Source organism: Gouania willdenowi, chromosome 7 (genome assembly GCF_900634775.1).
Source record: "Gouania willdenowi chromosome 7, fGouWil2.1, whole genome shotgun sequence".
Lineage (NCBI taxonomy): Eukaryota > Metazoa > Chordata > Actinopteri > Blenniiformes > Gobiesocidae > Gouania > Gouania willdenowi.
The window spans coordinates 25532219-25549435 of NC_041050.1; the positions used below are offsets into that span (position 1 = coordinate 25532219).

At 41.2% G+C, this 17217-nt stretch overlaps 1 protein-coding gene across 3 annotated transcripts in view; it reads left to right on the forward strand.

The window, feature by feature from the left end:
* lamb2l (laminin, beta 2-like) overlaps window positions 1-17217 on the forward strand; it is a 56218-nt gene that overhangs the window by 31233 nt on the left and 7768 nt on the right. For all 3 annotated transcript variants that reach the window (XM_028453010.1, XM_028453012.1, XM_028453011.1), the window contains exons 13-28: window positions 2186-2265; window positions 3444-3600; window positions 3719-3859; window positions 3961-4122; window positions 4300-4421; window positions 6056-6176; window positions 6619-6811; window positions 6909-7052; window positions 7973-8204; window positions 8279-8442; window positions 8511-8735; window positions 12245-12459; window positions 12565-12661; window positions 14734-15106; window positions 15189-15373; window positions 16465-16712. In XM_028453010.1, the coding sequence (XP_028308811.1) occupies window positions 2186-2265; window positions 3444-3600; window positions 3719-3859; window positions 3961-4122; window positions 4300-4421; window positions 6056-6176; window positions 6619-6811; window positions 6909-7052; window positions 7973-8204; window positions 8279-8442; window positions 8511-8735; window positions 12245-12459; window positions 12565-12661; window positions 14734-15106; window positions 15189-15373; window positions 16465-16712 (2859 nt within the window). The remainder of the gene's footprint in view (window positions 1-2185; window positions 2266-3443; window positions 3601-3718; window positions 3860-3960; window positions 4123-4299; window positions 4422-6055; window positions 6177-6618; window positions 6812-6908; window positions 7053-7972; window positions 8205-8278; window positions 8443-8510; window positions 8736-12244; window positions 12460-12564; window positions 12662-14733; window positions 15107-15188; window positions 15374-16464; window positions 16713-17217) is intronic.

A 17217-nucleotide genomic window follows, 5' to 3' on the forward strand; every position in this document is an offset into this window, starting at 1 on the left:
AAAGCACTTCAAGGATGACTGCTTCAGCAACTTCCGCCAGTATAAAGAAGGATTTGCCGAAAGACTTTGGGGTCAATTCCTTCTATCTTTGGAGACGACGAACAGAGCACTTCGGTAAGATGTAAATAACGCTAAAAAGTGTGATGATAAGACGTCCCTGTCATTGTTTTGTTAGCATTAGCAGTTGCACCGTCTTCATATGTTAGCGCTGTGTGCTCGTTTTAGATCCTTAATGATATGGCCTACGTGATTTAATTAAAGTCTAAAGTTTTTATTAGTCATTTAATTTTGCAGTTTTTGTCTCCGAATAGACTTTATTAAAATGCATTTTGTGACGTTAGCTTGGCGCTAGCGTTAGCTCGGTGCTTGTGTTAGCTCACTTGTTAGGGTTCTGCAGGTTCATCATCTTCATTTTCATCTCGCTCCGCCGGGTCCGACTCTGGCTCGAACATATAAGGCTGGATGGACAAGTCTTCTGTTGTTGACATTTTGTAAATAATGTGTGAATAAACATTTTCTGCGCCGCTAGACAATTGTATCTCTTCTATCAAACTACAAAAATGGCCGAACAGGGTGGAGTTGAACTGAGTGTCACCTCTGCAACCTGGAGAGGGGGCGGGGTATGAAGTGTCTCATTTGCATTTAAAGAGACCGCACCAAAACGAGTTGCTCTCAGAAGCACATCAGAAAAGGGGCCTGTGGAGCTATAATAATGAGGAATTCAGACCCAAGCATTGCAGTTTCGCTTTATATAGACCACAACTGTATGATTTATATCTAAAAAGGAAGGATTTAAAAGCATGACATGTCTCCTTTAAAATATATGTTTTTTTCCCCAATTTAATGTGGCGCTCTGCGATGAGCTGTCCTGAGTAGTGCTGTGTCACACACTCTCAAAAGTAAATTACGCAGCTGCTCAGCTGATTCTGGCCTGATGCTCCTTGCTATCAACACGACACAAGATTTAAATGGTCAAAACATGGAGAAGAAGACACAGCTCAGGTGCGTCCAGAGCGACATCCATGGATGTTCGGTGTTAACACCGCAGGGTGATGCACCGGACTTGACACCGGACTTGCCTCAGGTGTCTAGCTTTTTCTCTCCCTCACACACACTTTACTCTGCATTTTCTTTCAGTGTCTGTTAATATTGTCTATTGTTTAAATTATTTTCTAATACTAGAAAGATAACTGGAGCCTTTTTTTCCATCTCCGCTGTGTATTGTGTCAACATTCACTGATCACTGTGTGTAAAGCTGTGAGTTTGCACCTGCCTGTGGCTCGTACTATTTTCCAGTGCAGAAACACTGTAAACAGTTCCAGGTTTTAGGAATTGCATTGCGTCCACTGCATTCATTTATTTGCATTTCCCCTTCCCGTTTTTTTGCTCCCCTAATTTGATCCGCCTACATTGCATAATCATCAGAAGGAAACACACAAAAAAAAAAAAAAAAAAAAAAAAGAAGGAAACACACTAAATGGATTGTGGGGGCATTGTGACGTGCTGAAGATGCACAGTCCTGATTCGCTGGGGTTTGTACCCCTTACCAGTTTGTGGAGTGACGTTTGCACGTTTTAATATCCGGAAACCCTTAGTGAATTTGCCACATAGACGCTTAATGTTGCATTTACACAGAGAGGGGCAACTTTTTTCCCAGCACACACAAAAATGTTATTGTCTTATCTGGGGGCCACATTAGCATCAACATTCATGTCAGCATTAGAATAACAACTAATCTGAGCATTAACATTGGACAACAAAGGGTTTGTGTGTTTTTCTGTCATTCTGTGTGCGCGCTGAAGTAATTTTGTATAATTTTGTCGTTCTTTTCCTGATAATGTATACATTTTTTATTAGTCATTTTCTGTTTTTCGTTATTATTTTGTGTTTTTCAAGTTATTTTTGTGTACTTCATTATTTCTAGTAGTAATTTTCTGAGTTTCTCTTCTCTTTTTGTTTATATTTTTTCTGTATAATGTATGGTTATTTTTGAGTCACTTGCTGTTTTTTTCTCTTCATTTTGGTGTATTTCTGTTCATTTTGGTGTATGTCTGTTCCTCACTCCCACCACTCAGTCTTTTATTTAACTCATGAATTCAAAGTTGCTCCTAAGAAAGAGAAATCAAAGATGTCAGTGTTATGTACATGAGTGAACAGTTTTCACAGGTTTGCTTTGCTCCTGCAGCCTGAGTACTGGGGCCTCAGCAATGACCTGGCCGGTTGCAGACCTTGTGACTGTGACTTTGGTGGAGCCTTCAACAACAGGTAATGATAAGCTGGTCTTTAAAAGGTGGGGGTGGGACGATCCCATACAAAAGATCAGTGTACTGTTTACCAACCTTTTGTTCATCCATGTATCCCCGTCATATTGTGAGTTCCTCTTAGATAGATGGATTCTTATTTTTTTTTAACTGTCATTCAACATAACATCAGAAATGCACTGCAGAACAAAATTGTGTTGCATTTAGCCACAACAATAACAGTTGGATAAACAACGAGAATACAAGAATAAAAAGGATAAAAATCAGATCAGAGAAGTATACCGATAAATATATATGTGCAAAGAGAGTATGTGCAACAGTTCTTAATAAAATAGATACACAGAGGTATAGTTCATGTTATGCATCATTTATTTCTGTCAGCAGGCTCGTCTAAACCCTTTCCTGTGCCTGGTCCAACATTAACCTCGGATTGAAGCATTTATTCATAATATGTTAAGTTTTCACAAGTTTTTTCAGGAAATGTACTTTGATGTCCTGACATGTTTCGACTGTCAACTATCAGTCTTCCTCAGAGGTGTCTGCTGATCGCTTTTATGTGTTCTATGTGAGTTCTTTCTGGGCATGGCCAACTTGACAGTTATGTTAGGCTGGCCACATCCCCTTTTATTATTCTCTTTCTGAGGTTTTGGTCATTTTAAATTTCGAACTTTTTCATGTATTTTAAAGAGTGTATCACGATTTATTATCCATGGTGTTGATTATATACATGTGTCCTACAGTGTATACATTTACAATTGTTTCTGTGTACCTAATGAGATGTGTTCAGTTACTTCTAAGGGTACACATACGCCTGGTTGGGAACCCCTGCAATAGATGATAATGGGCTTACGATGATTTTGGAAAGGAAAAAAAAATAACCATGCTATTATTTGACTTTAACTCTAGACATTCACTTACTCTGGTTTTCACCTTTTTTACGCAATAGGAATATAAGGAACAAAAACAAACACAACAATGTGGTGTGTAGTAAATTTTGTTATTTTTTAAAATCTAATCCCTCCTCCCCATCAGGATTCCACTCATACTCTCAATGATACATCTTGTGACAATTTATCACTATATCCCACCTTTATGTTTAGGATGAGAAATTCCCAAGTGTTGCCTGAGGAGAACGACCAAAGGAGGCGGGGCTCTGATTATTTGTGTTTTTTTTCCTGTAAGATGCATGATGGAAAATGGACAATGTGACTGCAGAAAGCACCTGATTGGTCGGCAGTGCTCTGAAGTGCAGCCGGGCTTTTTCTGTGCACCATTGGATTACTACAAGTACGAGGCAGAGGAGGCCCGCGGACATTCTCCCAGTGACCCCGTACTGCCGGTCAGCTCAGCACCCCCCATTTATCACAATGACCATATAACCATCTGCAAAGGTCATCAGAACGACAAGTGAGAGGTATGTTTGGAGTGTCCAATGTGTGCCGTCTGTCTCCCCTTAGGGTAAAGTCCGTCCTCAGGCGACCAATGACTGCGTTCAGCACCTCAACAACCAGCTCAGGAGACACCGGCGCCATCGACGCATTGCCAACTCCCAGCAGCATCAGGCAGCACTAAGACGCATCCGCCAGCTTCAGCAGACGGTACTGAGTTTTAATTCTCTCCTCAACACAAATCCACTTTTCACCTCCTGCCAGTTGCCTCTGTTGCTGCTTCATGTCTCATCCTGTGTGTTCTTTTACAGCCTGATGTGACAACCGTTCATAGAGAGCGAGGTCTCAGCCACATGGTGACGTGGTCAGGGCCCGGGTTTGCTCGCGTCAAAGATGGAGCCGGTCTGGTGTTCACTGTCAACAACATTCCCTATGCCATGGAGTACGACATCATGATTCGCTACGAGCCTGAGGTGTGTGTGTGTGTGTGTGTGTGTGTGTGTGTGTGTGTGTGTGTGTGTGTGTGTGTGTGTGTGTGTGTGTGTGTGTGTGTGTGTGTGTGTGTGTGTTTTATCAGAGAACACTGGAGGTGTTTAACTCGACTGTGTGTGTAACTTTGGGTGGATGTGTGTGTGTGTGTGTGTGTGCAGTCTACAGAGGACTGGGAGGCAGTGGTGAGCATCACTTCAGTCCAGCTTCCCTCCAGTCTGCGTTGTGGGAACCTTCTTCCTACTGAGCAGCTCTTTACTGTCACACTACAACACCACAACAGGTACAACAACACACCTCTTTGCACTAGTGCTGCCTCATCATGCATGTTTATACACAGCAGAAACAAGCACGCACTGAGATCATATGAGTTTTTGCGCAAGATTTGAACAGTGACAATACTGAGTCTTAGGTAAGGGGCAAAGGGGAAAACACTGAATAACATTTTATTGCTTTATCGCACAGAACTGAGTCTTTTATTAAATTTCATACTTCTGTGCAGGAGCATTGGACTTCCTAGAAGATTCATCAACACAGATTCACTCCCTGAATCACCTCCTCACTGATTCTCTCTCGGCCTGCTAACCATGTCCCTATTGGATCGACGTCCAGTCGTTCACCACACTAGTTAAAGCAAAGCATAACATTTTATGGCGAAAAATATTGTGGAATCATGTCAGTGAGGGCTTAGTCTTATAACTATTTCTGTTTCAAAAGGTGAATCCCATCGTATCATGTCATATTCTTTGCCAGAATTTACATTTCTTTGTTTCTGACAACTGTGTAAATGTTTGATCATTTCTCAAAACATGCATGTGAGGGTATATTCAGTGTCAAATTGCAATTTCTGCTCGATTTGGTTTTTTTAATAAAAATGTAATAATGATAGTAACGATATTGCTATTTCCGTGAGGATGTTAGTTTAGTAAGCAATATTTCGACAGCTATAGCATCCAGTTATGTGTCCCTGAGCAAGACCCTGAAACCTAAATTGCACCTTTGAGCGTCGGCCATGTAGAGCTCCCCCTCAGGGAAATGGGTAAGATGATTCTTAATCTCAGTCCGTAGAGACATCGGTTGGAAACCGGAGGGTGGCCGGTTCAAGTCCCAATGCGGACCAAAATACAGAAGTTGTTCTGGTAGCAGGGCACTTCTCGAGCACTGTCAAGGTGCCCTTGAGCAAGGCATCAAACCCCAACACTGCTCTGGTGCGCTCCCTTCATTGTGGAAGCAGCCCCACTCTGACATCTCTCCATTGATGCATGTTCACAGGTCCTGTTTGTGCATGTGTGTGATTCAGGCCTGTGTGTGAGAAGCATGTCCCTAAAAAAATAACAGAGTTATTTCCCTTCAGGGATTAATAAAGTAATTAAAATTAAAAAAAAAAAAATTGACAGACTTTGTAAAAAATATAGGTTATATTTATTTGTGTAAGAAAGTCAAATGCAATGACTGGACTCGGTTGCCGCTCAGGACATCAATAGCCGAGTGCTGAGACATTGTTTACTACACCATTTTTCTTCTTTAGTGGCCATGCCCCAAACAATGGGTTGGACTTCATGCAATTGGTCAATTTAACATTAACACAAGGATGCCAACCAATCCTTGTGTGCCATCTGTGTGTGAGTGTTTGTTCAACCTGGAAGGTCTTACGCCTGCCCTGTGAGAAAGCGTCCTTAGCTGAAGGACACTTTGAGATTGCAACCTCGTGCAGTTATGACAATCATATACAGTATGACTTGTGTATCTAAGTCTAAGGCTAAGCAAAATGTCAAAGCACACACCCAACAAATGGTTAGAAGGGATTTAGTTTGGTTTTTCATTCTGTTCATGAACTGCTGGTTTAAAAGTATCCTTGGGGATAATTTACCTGTGTGGAATGTGTGTGTGACTGTTTTTGTCTGCACTGGTTTACAGGTACATCCAGATGCCCAGGCCATTCTGCTTTGAGCCCAGTAATCAATACGTGGTTGCAATCAGGTTCCAGCGACATGGCGTCTCCCACCGCCATCTTACAGCCTTTATTCTCATTGACTCGGTGAGCTTTAGGACTTGGTTTGTCTAGTTGAAGACCATAGAAATACAGACCAGATGGGTGTTTAAAGCTGGGTTTGTTAAGGTGGACTGGATGAGGGTGCACAAATAAGTAACTGCACAGCAGAAGTTGCTAGTCACTTATTAAGGGAAGATCTCCATAGTGGGGTCTGAAAAGTCAACCCACTACTTTTAAATACTCATATTTTTTTTCCTTTTTTTAATGCCTCCTGAACTTTCAATCTGGTATGAGATCCCCCTCTAGTGGTTGAGAATGTTACAAGCTTTTTTAGGTTCAAAAGAATCACTCTCCCATGCTCTCTTCTAAAACCCAGTACAACTTTTAGAGGACGAACAAACATATTTTCATATCACAGGAGATTCAGCTGTAAATCCATTTCATGGTTTTGTTGTGTTTTATCCTTTTTTAATCCTAACATTAATAGTTGGTGCTGATCCCCAAATACACTGAGCTTCCTGGTTTTCATGGTAACCATCCAGAGGCTGAGCAAAGGCGGGATGAGATGATTCGCTACATGTGTGTAGACTCTTTTTTGATCACGCCCATGGTTGCTCTGGCTGAGATGTGCTCTAGACTCATCTGTAGCATTTCATCCATCGTCCACGATGGAGCTCTGCGTACGTAACACATGTGACTCTTATGCATCTTTTGACCTTTGGTGCCTTGACGAAGAGTTCCAATCTTTCTTCGTGTGTGTGTGTGTGTTGTGTTCAGCCTGTCAGTGTGACCCTCAGGGCTCCCTCAGTGGGGAGTGCAACAGAATCGGAGGTCAGTGTCGATGTAAGGTACACGTGATGGGTCAACGCTGTGAGCAGTGCGTGCCAGGAACCTTTGGCTTTGGAGCCAACGGTTGTACAGGTGACTTTCTTCTTCTTTTAGCCTTTTTTACATGTACCATGCAAAGCACCATTAATACATGTATGTAAGGCTTCTTAACACATTCACTTCCTGTCTAAGTCAGCTTACATGTTTAGTTTGTGTATTTTACTGCCATTTTGTGTGTTGTCCTACATGCTTTTGGGGGGTATAGGACAAAGCTAGATTAGTATATTCTGGATTTATCTCCGTTAGCGGGCTTCACCTAACCAAACATTCCCTGTCAGAGAGAAGCTGTCCTACGTAGGTCGATAACAACACGCTAATTTCTGCAGATCTGCACCAACCAGGATCTTTTAACAATGGCCAGGTCATTTTCCAAGAAAATTGATTGGTCAGGAGGCGGGGCTTTAGCACTCGCTCAGATCCTAGCCAGAACAAAACCTGGTCCCGATCAGGTTAGTCGTTCAGCCTACAGTAAGCTACCATGGTGATTTAGCCCCGTAAGATGTCAGCAAGCTTTATAGGACAGCACAGCACTGATTAAATCCCAGAAGTGAGCAAGAAAAGAGGTAATCTAGCTTCGTAGTATACCCCCTTGCAGTAGTTTTGTGTTTTCTGAGTCATATTGTTTGTTTTTCTATTTTGTATTTGTGTTTTTTTTTTTGTTGTTCGTTTTGGTTTTAATGGTCATTTTGTGTATTTTTGGAGTCATTTTATGTTTTTTTCTGTTATTTTGTGCATTATTTGTTATTTTACATGCTTTTCTAATCGTTTTGTGTGCATTTGGGGTCATTTGGTATGTTTTTCTTTCATTTTGTTGCTAGACCAAGGGTGGGCCACAAGTTGGGCATGTCTGATGTAAATCTTAAAAATACCACTCTGACTGGAGACTGAAATCCAAACAGTGATGGAAGCAGATAAAATCTCTAACCCTCTTTCTTCTCCTCCCTCCCCTTCAGCCTGTGGCTGCAGCTCTGAAGGCTCCCTGAGCCACCAGTGTGACCCAGTCACTGGTCAGTGCCAGTGCCGGCCCGGTGCGACGGGCCGTCAGTGCTCGGACTGTCTGCCCGGTCAGTGGGGCTTCCCCAGCTGCAGCCCCTGTCAGTGCAATGGCCACTCTGAGCTGTGTGACCCCCGCACTGGGGAGTGCAGAGAGTGCAGGGACTACACGGCGGGAGCGCTGTGTGAACGGTGAACACACATCCCTCCTCACTAACTTACTCTGTGTTATCACACAATGGTAAAGACTCCTTTTCTTGTCCCAGGTGTGTAGATGGCTTTTTTGGGAACCCGGTGCTGGGATCAGGGCAGCAGTGTCGACCCTGCCCCTGTCCTGGTATCCCAGACTCAAACCACTTCAACGGACTTTCCTGCCACGCTGACCATACGTCCAATCACATCATCTGTTTCTGTAAACAGGGCTACACAGGTGAGTCACTGCTACTGAGCATCCATGCACTAACAGAAACCCTCTTAAACACCATCTTTCTCACCAAGGTGCTCGCTGTGATCAGTGCGCCCCGGGTCACTATGGCAACCCAGAGCAGGCCGGGGGTCAGTGCATCCCGTGCCAGTGCAACAACAACATTGAATCTCAGGATCCTGAATCCTGTGACTCCAGGACCGGCCAGTGCCTCAAGTGCCTGCATCACACCGACGGCCCATCCTGTGCCCACTGTCAACACGGTTACTACGGAAACGCTTTGGCCCACGACTGTCGACGTAAGTCATAACAGATTTTATTCTAATTCATTTCTGACCCATCACCATCTGGTGATCCAGGATGTCTCTCCGTTAGCTGTCCGGTACAAGATCACCCGTACTACAAAGCTGGTTATCAACTTGTTAATTCAACCCAGAGCTTTCCAATCCGGATCAGTGCACACGCACATAATAGGGGTGGAGTTTGCAGCGTCTGACCAATCGTAAACACTGAGAAACTGTGCAGAGCAGCCTCCGTTACCAAGGAGGAACAGACACTTATTCCTAAAATTATGAAGAAATAAATAATTCAGGCATAAAGTAACCCTGTTACTGAAGGATTATAAAATAATAACTCATCCGATGATAAACGGACAACACTGGGATCGGTTTCACTTTAATACAGCACAAACTTTTTTTTATTCACATAGTTTGCCTCATTTACCCCAGACTAGATGGGGATGATTAAGTTTCAACATGCAACACTTTATTTCTCCTGATTTATTTAATTGTTTCATTTTCTACATTAAATAGAAAATCCCCATGTTGCTATTTTACTAACTACAAACAAACAACTTTTAATTAATTGTAAAATTTGTAAAATCCACCTTGCGTTTTTAAAAATGTATTCTTTCTATATCATATTATTATATGTAACATAGCACAACCCATACACCAAATCTGTAGCATTTAAAAATGTGTCACATTATTTTCAGTGAAAATAAACATTTAGAGATGGTTACTTAAATGCTAAAGCATCACATGCAGCAGTATTTAACTTTACTAAGTACTAACTACATCTTCCATCTGTATTTATCTTTGTGAATCTGAAAACTGGAAAGTTAATCAGATTTTAGATGGAGCTCAGTGGTGACTAGAGCTCCTGAGGGCACCTCACATGGTCTATGAGGTTCTACCTGGTGCCTGTGGGCACCGTGTTGGTGACCCCTGGTTTATATTATTTTACAGGAACCTCGCCACTTTGTATATAACATGTGCTCCAAGCATTGCCAACAGCATGCATAGACAGTAAGTACCTATGAATTAATGAATTTTGTCTCATCACTATTAGGATATTTACAAATAAAGTCTAAGTCAGTGCAGCCACTAATGTTTAATAGTGTGCTGCTGATGGATTAGCCTAAACCTCCTGTGGTACGAGAGCGCCACACTGTGATTTGTAACATTTGCAACGTATGATAACTTCATCAGTTGGTCCAAATGTTGATCAGTCTATCAGATGAAAATCTATACCTTTCCTATAGGATTCCAAATATTTTTTCTTTCCAAAACCCAGTTGTCAGATGCGTGCACCAACCAGGACCTTCTTAAGGTGCGTTCACACCAAATGCGACTTCAGCGACTATAGATGCTTAAATCGCCCATGATGAGTCCCTTCAACATAGTTACGCTTTTTGCTAGCTCCTTCATCGCTTCATCTACCCCACCAATTTCAAAGCCCGTTTCCGGCACCATTTTCACTTTCGCATAAAACATGGCTGATCCTACCATGATTGCGACACTCCAGAAAGATCAGGAGAAACTGGTCCATGCTTTTATCTCCAGCAGACTGGACTATTGTAATGGTCTTCTGACAGGAATCCCCCAAAAGAGCATCAAACAGCTACAGCTGGTTCAGAACGCTGCAGCTCGGATCTTAACCAGAACAAAGAGGTCAGAGCACATTACTCCAGTTTTAAAGTCTTTACACTGGCTCCCAGTCAGCCTCAGAATAGACTTTAAAGCTCTGCTGCTGGTGTATAAATCTGTGAATGGGTTTGGTCCAGAATACATCAGTGACATGTTAGTCAGGTATGAACCCAGCAGGTCTCTCAGATCTATGGACACAGATCAGATAGTGGAGCCCAGAGTTCACAGTAAACATGGTGATGCTGCTTTTAGTTGTTATGCTGCAAAGAAGTGGAACAAACTGCCAGCGGAGCTGAAGTCAGCATCCAATGTGAACATTTTTAAATCAAAGTTAAAGGCACTTTTTTTCTCTACTGCATATGATTGAGAGAGAGATTTTTTGTCATGTTGTTGATGTAATGATGATTTTACTGATGATTTTAATTGATTTTACTGATGATTTTAAATGTTCTTATTGATTTTACTGATGATTTTAAATGTTCTTATTGATTTTAAACAATTGAATGTTTTATCATGTAAAGCACATTGAGTTGCCTTTAGTATGAAATGCGCTATATAAATAAATTTGCCTTGCCTTGCCTATACTTGTTGTACAAAATCCAGAAACACCGGAATGCTAGACGCCATCGTCTCTGGGTTTGTTTCTAAAGTGACGTGATGACCGTGGAAGTGACATCGGAAGAAACTTATTGCCGATTAGATGTCGTGACACAGCATCACTCAAAGTTAGGGATGTAACGATTAATCGTAAGGCAGTTAAAAATTGATTCATAGCTATCACGATTTACATCGATACTTTGAAAATTGAATCGCAATACTTTTTTTTAAACAGCAGAGGGTGCTATATATTTATCCCTTCTCTTGTCCAGCAGTGAACACGGCGGGCGGAATCTGATACTACTTTCTTTCTGGCCGCCTTCTACTCTTACATGTTCATGTTACATGTTAATAAATGATTCATTACCCCTTTAGCACCGAAAGAATATTTGTAATATTACATGAATATCTGTAAAAGTCACGTTTTTCTAATAGCTCTGTCTGCTAGCATAGCATCTCTTCTTCACTGCAAGAATTTCTGCATGTCAACCGACCACTGGGTTACCAGCGCCCTCTGCTGGTCCAAACAAATATCTGACGTAAATCAGTGCAATGACGTTTTTTTTTTGTTTTTAAGTCCAATTGTTAAGGCACAAAATACATTTTCAGTTGCACTTTTAAAAAGAAAAAGAACTATTATGCAGTTTTGCATTGTTTACTATAGAACCAGAATTTAAATTAATAGGCTTCTTCTTCATTTGTATTATTCCTTTATTTATTTAATTCAATATTTATTTTTAGTTATAAATCGTGAGAATTGTATCGTGAACCCAGTATCGTGAATCGAATCGTATCGGGAGTTGAGTGAATCGTTAAATCCCTACTCAAAGTTGCTTGAAAAGTTCAACATTTCTAACTTTGAGTGACTTCCACCGACTCAGATGACGTGATTGAGTCGCTGGAATTGCGTGAGTCGCGTCGCTTGACGTTGCGTCATTTACATGGATTTTGAATGTAAGCTGAAGTCGCTTTCAGTGTTAACGTACCTTAAGAATAGGAAGGTGATTTTCCAAGAGAAATGATTGGTCACAGCTTTTACATTTGCTGATATCTTATCCAGAACAAAACATACTTCTGACCAGGTTAGCCGTTCAGCCTAAATAACCATGGTGATTTACTCTGATAAGAAGTTAACCAGCTTCGTAGTACAGCATGTGTGGAATAAATCCCGGAAGTCATCGCAATAAGAGGAAATTTAGCTTTCATGGACTTGTGTGTTGTTAGGAGCCATTGGTGTTGACAATTATTGGACCTGTTGATCTTGTGTTTGTGTGTGTGGACAGGCTGCACGTGTGTGAGGGCTGGCACGATTCACTCCGCCTGTGGTGACGGTCAGTGCCACTGCGACCGGCAGACGGGAGCCTGTCCCTGCAGAGACAACGTGATCGGCCATAACTGTGACCAGTGCGCTCCGAACTACTGGAACTATGGCCACGAGCTTGGCTGTGAGCCCTGCAGCTGTGACCCCCGCCATTCTCTGGGAGCGCACTGCAACATGGTGAGGAAGCTATAGCTGTGCAGGTCAGTGACACAGCTGACCTGGTCTTCAGGTGCTCACCTTCATCTGTCTGTGTCTGTGTGTGTGTGTGTCTGTCCCCTGTAGTTCACAGGACACTGCCACTGTCGGCCCGGCTTTGGAGGAAGACAGTGCACTGAATGTGAGCAGTTCCACTGGGGAGACCCTCAGGTGCAGTGCCATGGTAAGCCACAGAGAACGTCACATTGTAATCAGTGATTTAAACTGAAAATTAACGCAATCAGAGTGAATATGGACAGAATGTTAAGTGTAATGTGTCAAAGAGCCAACAAAAATTTTAACGAAAACCAAGACGCAAATTGAAACGTTTTTCACGAAAATGATCAGTTTAATGTCTTACTTAAAGGATAAATCATCAAAGTCATCCAAAGCTTAATAAATGTTTTAGACAAAAAATATTCCAGGGTTTGTAAAATGATCTGCAAGTTTTTCACTGGCTACTTCAGATGCTACAAAGCAGAGATGGACAACTTTTATCACAAGGCTCCACAGAAAAGTGATTATATCTAATCTGATTGTCACTTCATAATTCATGTCAGCATTTAGAATAATGACCAATCTGAGCATTAACACAGGAAACAACAGAGGGTTTGTGTGTGTTTTTGTTGCTGTTTTGTATATCTTTCCCTCATTTTGTGTGTGTTTGTTATTGTTTTTTGGTTTTGGATTAATTTTGTGATTGTTTTATGGCCATGCTGTGGGTTTTGGGGCTCCAAAAAGTTGGGAACCATTGATGTATTGTCACAATGTAGCCCTACAGTAAAATGTGTTGATGAATTGTACCTATCCTGTTGAGGAATAATATATAATAATAAAAAATAATAATCTGTAACCATGGGTAGTCTTAAATCGGCTCATGTGTAATTTGTGGCTATGCATGTAGGCTCCTGACTGCTGGTCAATTTATATTCTAGTTTCCAAATTAAATTTTTTTATTCATGTACACTCTTTGACAATTTGTGTACCCCTAGGGGTACCCATACCACACTTTGGGAACCTAGGGTGTAGAGCAATTTGCATCACAAGGAATAACTCTTTTAAAATATGAAGAATTAAAATCCATAATTCAGACCAAGAACAACACCAGAAAAAGCAGGAAGAGATGAACACAGGCAGGAAGCTGCCGACACTGTTAATGCATAGCAGAGTGAGATTATACAATATTAATCCATCGGATGATGAACGGACAGCGCTTTGATCAGCCAGTTTCCATTTATTAAGGCACAGAGGTTTTTCTATTCAGGTAGTACTCCTCAATTTATCACACACACACTGGGATGAGATCACGTTGTTTCACTATAGTATGTTCCTGATGAGACTGTTAGTGTCACTATCGCCGCACGTATGTATGAATGAATGAAATGACTTGGTCAGCGCATACAGAGAGTGTCCAACACAGGCTTCATCAGCTGACTGTAGATCAGTCCATCAGATGTAAAACTTTATCTTTCCAAAAGGATGTCATCAGTAAATGAAAGGATTATCTATTAATAATTTGTCAAATTCGTGCACCAACCAGGATCTTCTCACAATGGGCAGGTCATTTTCAAAAGAGAACTGATTGGTCAGGAGGTGGGACATTTGTATTTGCTAAGATGTTATCCACTTCATAACCTGGTCCCAACCAGTGATTTAGCCCGGTAAGACGTTAGCCAGCGTCGTTAGCCAGCGTCGTTAGCCAGCGTCGTTAGCCAGCGTCGTTAGCCAGCGTCGTCATACAGCGCACACCGAATAAATCCCGGAACTTTGCACGATAATAGGAAATCTACCTTCGTAGTACAGGCCTGTTATGTTTTATTGTTATAGTCATTTTTTCCACATTTTTATTTTTGTGTATATTCTGTCTGTGTTTTATTGTTGTCATGTTTTTTTTTCTCTCATTTTGTGTATCTTTGTTGTCTTCTGTGAGTCATTTTGTATATTTTTGTTGTTTTGCTTTTTTTTGCAGCGGTTTTGTATGTCTTTGTTGTTTTGTACTTTTAGGTTTTGATTTTTGAGTAATTTTGTCATCATATTGTACTTTTTTGGAGTCACTTTTGTTTATTTTTGTTGTTTTGCATTATTTTCAATCAAGTCAATTCCATGTTGAGAGTTCAGGCTCAGAAATAGACTTGTTGTGTTGTGAGAATGTGTTTCAGGTCCTGCCACAGTGATGGCCTTGTTTCATTAATGAACATCACACTTATTTGAGTGTTTTTCGTCACTCCTGTGTGTGTCCTTCTTCCTTCCATGCAGAGTGTAACTGCCACCCACTGGGCTCGGAGATGGCTCAGTGTGACAGGGTGACCGGAGCATGTGAGTGTGTTCTAGGAGTAGCAGGGAACACGTGCAACAAATGTGCTCGAGGCTTTACCGGCGTCTTCCCCAAGTGTGTCCAGTGTCACCAGTGCTTCCAACTGTGGGATGATGCTGTGTGCCAGATCCAAAGAGACCTGGACCACATTCAGTACACCGTGAAAAAGATATTGGAGAATAATCTCACACCTGGAGTCGGGGACTCGCGCATCCCAGAGCTGCAGAGGAAGCTGAAACAGGTCCAGGATTTGATTGGTATGGAGACCAGCGAAAAGCTCCACCAGCTGATAGGACAGAGCATTGACGACCTCAGGTGGGAACGTTACCCTGCTGCTCCACAGCTCCTGACCTGAAGCTGCCTGCCGACGTTTACTGGGGGAGTGTGTGTGTTTCAGGGCGGAGGTGGCGCTTACTGACGGCCGTCTGATGGCCATTGGCAGAGAGATGAATGTCACAGCAGGAGAAGAGAACACTCTGAAGCAGGAGCTGAGCCACTTGGAGAAAGATCTGAGGGAAGTGAACGACACGCTGGCTTACAAAAAGCAGCTGCTGGACGACTACCTGACCTCCGGCTTCACAGGCAAGTGTGATGTCAGTGACATCAACTATAGCTCAGCTCGACTAGTGCGCAAGTACACTTTACCAGTATCGGGTGCTGAATGTAAAAACTAGTTCACTTTTTCATAGCCGACATATTTTGAACATTAAGCTAATTTTTCTTTCATTTGAGACAGTAATTCATGTAAAACAGCATGTTATATATCATTATTAAAAATGTGTACACTAAATAAATATAAATGTAAATGTTATAGCTAAATGATAAATGTAAAATCTAAATCTAAATGATAAATTAAATCTAAATGTTAAATCTAAATAGAATGATCTACAGGTGCTGACCTGCCCACCATATTAAATTTCTAAACATTTAGCTTCACGCTTGGCCACCGATTTAACATTTAGATTGACATATAACTGTTGGAGATTAAGGTTCAACTGGAGCCACAGAAAAAAAATTTTTCACTCAATTCTGGTATGGTTCTAAAAGATATGAACAAATTACAATCTTACACTAACAAAATACAATAAAGTGTGAATATAAACCTAAATCCTTATAATATTTAGTAAAGTCAAATTAATCAGATCAAAACTTCATTACATTTTACATTTATATTTTACTTTTTACATTTATATTTATATTTATTTTTCACATGTACTATATTGTGTATGCATGCACTATTAACAATAATTGACAATAAATAACAATTGAAAGAAACATGAGCTAAACATGATGAAAGTGAGCTAAATGTTAAAAATATGTCTGTAAAACGGTGACTGAGTTTTTATAATAGGCACGCTATATACCAGTGAAGTAAATAGTATCACTAGTACTACAAGTAAACATTATATGCTAATAAGGGGGTTGGGAAAAATAATTCAGGCTTACCATTGGCTTTTGAAAATATTCTAACCAATCAGGGAGCTGGATTTAGTTATAATCCCTCCTACTTTATTTGTATTAGGTCTACTAGTAGTGAATCTTTTAATTTTACAAGTAATGCTACTAGTAATACTTTCCATACACATTTTGTAGCTACAGACCAACAATGTTTTTGGTTGTAAGCATGAAATCTGTGCTCCAGGGGGTCAAACTGGAACTTTGCTTCCTCACAGATCAGTTTGAGAAGGTGAAGAAGTTCTATCTGCAGTCAAAGCAGGCAGAACACAAGTGCAACGCCTCAGTGTCGGGTCCTCTCAGTCCAGTGGTTCAGTCCGAGGAGACGCGAGCGGTGATTGAGGAGCTGCTGGACGACAGGAGAGACAAGATCCTCAGCGCTCAGTCTGCTCACAACCAATCCCTGGAGGAGCTGCAGCAGAAGGTGCACGGCCTGGAGAAGGAGGTCCATCACCTCAGCCACAAGGTGACCACGTTCTTTCTGTCATTCATCCAGTCATCACACAAATCCCTGGGAGTTTATATTGGGTAATGCAAACATGGGCAACTGACATGTCTGACAATTCTACATGATTTTGTAGAAGTTCCACAGTGATGATGTCATCAGTCCAAGCTGGGAGCCAATACAATTTTCAAGGAGACGCGATTGAGTCATTTTGCCATTCACATGTGCAATTCCCCCAAAATATCAAATTTTTCGCCAGTCCAAAATGCATTTTTGACTGTGTTTAGGCCCTCAAAAATGCGATAATTTCCCCTATAAGAAAAATAATAATAAAAACTAGGTGCATTACAATAGGGTCCTACTTACATAAAACACACAAAAGGACAGGAAAAATACACATTACAGAAAAATACATAAAAGGATAACAAAACTACACAAAATTACAGAAATATACACAAAAAGACAACAAAAACACATAACAGGACAAAATTACAAAAAAGGACAACAAAAAACAAACAAACGCAAA